Source organism: Sinocyclocheilus rhinocerous, unplaced genomic scaffold (assembly GCF_001515625.1).
Source record: "Sinocyclocheilus rhinocerous isolate Xijiao unplaced genomic scaffold, SAMN03320098_v1.1 scaffold3331, whole genome shotgun sequence".
In the NCBI taxonomy this organism is placed as follows: Eukaryota; Metazoa; Chordata; class Actinopteri; order Cypriniformes; family Cyprinidae; genus Sinocyclocheilus; species Sinocyclocheilus rhinocerous.
Window position 1 is genome coordinate 7,076 of NW_015629045.1, and position 5,878 is coordinate 12,953.

General features: G+C 35.4%; 1 protein-coding gene across 1 annotated transcript in view; it reads left to right on the top strand.

Annotated features, from left to right (window-relative positions):
* Positions 1–3,196, top strand: part of LOC107738643 (gastrula zinc finger protein XlCGF8.2DB-like) — an 8,978-nt gene extending 5,782 nt beyond the window's left edge. The window contains exon 2 of the mRNA XM_016550422.1: positions 2,313–3,196. Coding sequence (XP_016405908.1) covers positions 2,318–3,196 — 879 coding nt within the window. The 5' untranslated portion in view covers positions 2,313–2,317. The remainder of the gene's footprint in view (positions 1–2,312) is intronic.
* The last annotated feature ends 2,682 nt before the right edge of the window (positions 3,197–5,878 follow it).

The window sequence follows — 5,878 nt, forward strand, 5'->3', positions numbered from 1 at the left end:
ACCCTGTAAATAGTGAAATAAAATTCCTTCCTTCATATTTGTTGATATTTGTGTATTGAAAATATTTTTGATTGACATTTAAACTATATATTTCTATAGGTCTTTTTTTATTTGGGCTAGTTAAATTAATTTTCGGGCTACCAAAATCTGAAGAGTACCTGCCCGAAGGGCTACCAGGGATTTTAAAATTTTGCGAGCCCTGGTATGTATGATGTGAGTATGAGGTTCATTCATCAAACAGTGTATAGACAGTTTACTGATTATAAGGGGAGTTTTTTAAGAGTGCTTTAACTCGCACTGGACCAAAGGAAGTCATAATGTTCTTTGACAATGTAAATGTTCTTTGCACGCTTTCTCTGTATAATGTATTCACTGTTTGAATAACTGTGGAAGGTACAGGTAATAAAAAATAATTAATTACCTCATCCGTGAACATCCGTCATCAAGCATCCCAACTCCATGTTCGGAAAATAAATTAAGTTTACTACGGAACCCCAAAAGGGAATAAATAGCCTATGAGATGGGAGGATAAACATTTTTTTCAATACTTTCTCTCACAATTATATCGTTGGGTAATTATACTGTATATAAACTGCGGCCATCAGGGAACCGCTACTAAAATGCAGGGCATTGGAACCACTTTCGAATGCGCGCTCTCATTTTACTTTCACTTTCGAGATTCGCGATCACATGGACTCTATACTACGGAGCGGCAGTACCTACCACACATTTTACAAGATTGTCAGTGGTGCTCAGTATCTGCAAATCATTCGCCATTGTCCTATCAGTCATGTCTCCTTACTCTGTGTATGTGGTAAGTGAGCTTTCATGTACTGTAATGTAACAGTCTACCGCTAGCAAGCGGCTAACCATGTCCCTTCAGTGGCTCCGTAGAACGCGTTATTTGTTTTCCGTGCCTTTCTGCATACGGATTCGCGCTTCGGGCACACCCCTAACTCCACCCTCCGATTTCATCGTCCATCACAATGTTTCACTGTAGAAATCGTCCGATGCCATTTTGGTAGACATCGCCCAACCCTAATTAGAAGCCAAATTTTAAGTAAACTCGCTATAAGACTGTGGTTATTTTCAACCATGTGAATGTCTCAGTAGAGCATTTTTTGCTTGTTCGGTACATTTCACTGTAAATCAGTAACAGTTTTGCAGCAGGCTTTGCAAACAGACATTTACTGTAATATATAAACCTGACAGCATTGTCACAACATGGAAGTAACCTTGTTTATTATAATGCCTGATCTGTGACCAGTGATTTCTGATGTGTAATTATTCAAGTTCAGTCATATTGTTTAAAAAAATTTTTTTTGTTTGTGTCAGTAAATCAAGCCAGTGACCAATCTTAAAATTTTTTCTCCTAATATCATGAATATAATCTGTTATTTAAATTGTGATTAAATTATATACAGAAATGTTTGCTGGAGCAGTCAATCACAGCACCAGTTTATCTGGACAATTAAAACTCATTATAATAAATGGTTCTCTTACACAACACAATGAACCTTTTAAAGTATTTACATCATGTTTGCTGTTAGTTATGATGAAAGCATTTTGTGAGAGTGCAGAAAACGAGTTGCAATAATGAGATCAAACAGATTGTCATCTGCTCAGTGCTCATTGATCCATCCTTTCTAGTGATGGGAGTAGATCTAAATATAATTCTATAATTACCACTTTACATGATTAGTTAATCTCGACGGCTTAATGGTAAAAACATAGTAAAAGTATTTGAGACTGTTCCGCATGTAATACTTTCTATGCAAATATGTTAGCCAGTCACAGCAGTGAGCGTTTTCATTGAAGTCTCACGGCAGACACTTCCCTTCAAACAGAGCGTTCAAATCCGAGACTAAAATCAGGAAAAAAATTACATTTATTTATGTGTAAAAACATAAATGTGCACCTCAAGAAACGATATGAAATAATAATAAAAAACAATGCAGTTCAATATTCCTTTAAAATTTATTACATTTGAGGTGCAGATACCTGCAGATTCCCTGTAGACAGCTGTGAAATAATGTAGATTAGACAAGTACTTTTCACAATACATCAAAGGGTCCATTACATTAAAATATATTTTGTTTCTTAGTTTGTTTTTTTTCACATACAGACAACAGCATTGTAAAGGGGATCCCCATTTGTAAAAACAATAGGCATGTGCATGAGTATTGCGTGTTTTCATGGATCTGTGTGAAAAGGGACAGTTTTGACACTGTTTTTATCTGTACACAAATATTTTATCCTTTATTTTCCAAATGTTCCAATTGATTTTCATCTTTTTAATGATTTCATTTTAGGCCTGATGAAAGTGAAAGAAGAAACACATGATCTGAATGAGGTGGAGGAGAAACATCAGGATCAGAAAGATCATGATGTCAAAGAAGAAAAACCAGTGAGTTACAGCATTCAAATAACAGAAGTCAAAAAGCCTTTCAGCTGCTCTCAGTGTGGAAACACATTCAAACAGAAAGGAAGCCTTATGAAACACGTGAGAATTCATAATGGGGAAAAGCCTTTCAGCTGCTCTCAGTGTGGAAACACTTTCACGTGTAACGAAAACCTTAAGAATCACATGTTAATTCATGCTGGAATAAAGCCTTTTACCTGCTCTCAGTGTGGAAAGAGTTTTACAAAAAAAAGGCAACTTAAGGACCATTTGGTAACTCACACTTCAGAAAAGCCTTTCACCTGCTCTGAGTGTGGAAACACTTACACACGGAAAACAAACCTTAAGAAGCACATGTTAATTCATACTGGGATAAAGTCTTACAGATGCTCTCAGTGTGGAAATAGTTTTACACAGAAAGGACACCTTAATGATCATTTGGTAACTCACTCTTCAGAAAAGCCTTTCAGCTGCTCTCAGTGTGGAAAGTCTTTCACACGTAAAGGATACCTTAAGACTCACATGTTAATTCATGCTGGAATAAAGCCTTTTTCCTGCTGTCAGTGTGGAAAGAGTTTCATATGTAAAGGAATCCTGAGGAATCACATGTTAATTCATACTGGGATAAAGTCTTTCATCTGCTCTCAGTGTGGAAAGAGTTTTACTCAGAAAGGACACCTTCAGAATCATTTGGTAACTCACTCTACAGAAAAGCCCTTCATCTGCTCTCAGTGTGGAAAGTCTTTCACACGTAAAGGATACCTAGAGACTCACATGTTAATTCATGCTGGTTAAAAGTAGGGCTGCATGATATTGGAAAAAACTCACATTGTGATATTTTGTTTTTCTGCTATATTGTGATATGAGAAAAAAAAATCACCAGATGACTTGAATAGCTCTATTTGGGAAAAAAACTAATATCAATGATTGGGGTTTGTAGGTGAGTAAATCAGCATAGAAAATAAACAAATTACAAGCATAGATAAATATAATAGAACAAAGATACAAATGAAATAAACAGTGCTTTACATTTTTTTTCAGGAAGTCTTAACCGTATTCCGGTACAGAAATTGAATAATTAAATGTAAAATAACACTGCATAGTCTTCATTGTACAAATTAAATTGAATAAATCTGTTAAAGCTACAAAAGTGACTTTTCTCTGTTTTGTTGTTTGATTAACAATTATGACACAGAAAGCCTCAAACTGCTGTGAACCAAAATACTGTTACACATCCATTTCCTTTCTCAATTGTTTACCTTCACCTAAGCCATAAACAACTTAAAAGGATACTTGCAGAGACATGCATTTTGACATAATTTCGCACAAATAGACGTGGAAGTGAACGGAATTAAGTGTTCACGTGCATCTGCGTGGCTCTCACCGTGTCTACACCGGATACGAGGGCGCGACGTGACAAAATGCTGAACCCATTATAATCAGATGCGGCGCGACACGACAAATCACCGACAGTAAACAGCTGCCTCGTTCTATTTACGACGTGCTGACACAAAGTTCAAATTATGTGCAACGGTCGCTTTGTCACGTCCAGTGTACTAGACTGTTGCGGCGTGGGGCAGCGCGATACTACAGCTGTCGCGTCTGGTGTAGACCAGGTCTTTGTGTGAGCAAAAAACGATCAGTATAAATATAACGATCAGTATACTAAACATCGCACATCCTGCGATGTGACTATTGCGGATGCGCACATCGCGATATGCTGAAACGATATATTGTGCAGCCCTATTTAAAAGCCTTTTGGCTGCTCTCAGTATGGATAGAGTTTCACCTGTAAATGAGGATTTAATCATTGCATGAGAGTTCACACTAAAAAGATGCCTTACCATAAAACTCATACAAATTAAAAGCCTCACATCTGTCCTAGGGCTGGACGATATGGGCAAAATTTATATCACGGTATATTTCTTAATTTCGGTCGATACGATATAATTCTGTTATCGATATGAACACAATTTTAAAAAGCCTCATAAAAACTGCCAAGAACACCCACAACAGATGTCTGTACCTTCAAACTTGTGAAAAATTTATTTGCCAATTCTATGAAACCTCTTCCTATAAAAATATTAAATTTTTTAGGGAAAAAAACAGCACAAATAAATCAATGTTCATAATTTCGGTCGATACGATATAATTCTGTTATCGATATGAACACAATTTTAAAAAGCCTCATAAAAACTGCCAAGAACACCCACAACAGATGTCTGTACCTTCAAACTTGTGAAAAATTTATTTGCCAATTCTATGAAACCTCTTCCTATAAAAATATTAAATTTTTTAGGGAAAAAAACAGCACAAATAAATCAATGTTCACCTTTTATTTGTATTTAGCCTTCATACACACAAGAAATGTGAAATCACTGTCAAATAAACATCTCAGACTCACCTTATTAATTGTTAATATCTTTGACTTCAAACTATAGGCTAACATACCAGTCAAAAGTTTTTGAACAAAAAGTTTTTTAATGTTTTTTAAAGAATTCTCTTCTGCTCACCAAGCCTGCATTTATTTGATCCAAAATACAGCAAAAAAACAGTAACTTTTTGAAATATTTTTTACTATTTAAAATAACTGTTTTCTATTAGGAAATATTTTAAAATATAATTTATTCCTGTGATTTCAAAGCTGATTTTTTTAGCATCATTACTCCAGTCTTCAGAGTCACATGATCCTTCAGAAATTTTCAGCATCATTACTCCAGTCTTCAGTGTCACATGATCCTTCAGAAATCATTCTAATATTCTGATTTGCTGCTCAAAAAACATGTATTATTATGTTGAAAACAGGGTAGAATTTGTTCAGGTATCTTTGATGAATAGAAAGTTCAGAAGAATGGCATTTATCTGAAATAGAAATCATTGTAACATTATAAATGTCTTTATCATGACTTTTGATCAATTTAAATCATCCTTGCTAAATAAAAGAATTAATTTCTACAATCCCCCCCCAGTACTTTGGATCAAATAAATGCAGGCTTGGTGAGCAAAAGAGTCTTCTTTAAAAAAACGATACAAATCTTACTGTTAAAAAAATTTGACTGGAAGTTTAGGCTGATTATTCTTATAGATTGAAACAAATGTGCTTCAGCCAGGATAAAGAATATGAAAACAGCGGTTTCCCCGGTAATGGCTGTAATCAAAGCAGCTCTGCTCATGAACGCTACTTTATCAGATAAAATAAAAATGCCATCGAAACTTTTCTGAAGACAATCGGTTCCTTTCAGAGATACATTAATATAAAACACCCGCGCCGCGTTTTGATTTTGAAATGTGCAGTGCTCATGTTTATTCAACGAAGTCAAAAGCCACAAATAAATCAGTGTATGGGAAACACTGGTAATGTATATCGAAATATCGGAAATGTATTTAAAGGGGAGTCAGCTTTCTTAATCGCGGCTTGTGTACTGCAAATACATACGAGTATCATCACTGTGTCTGTCACACGATTCTGTTCCCCTT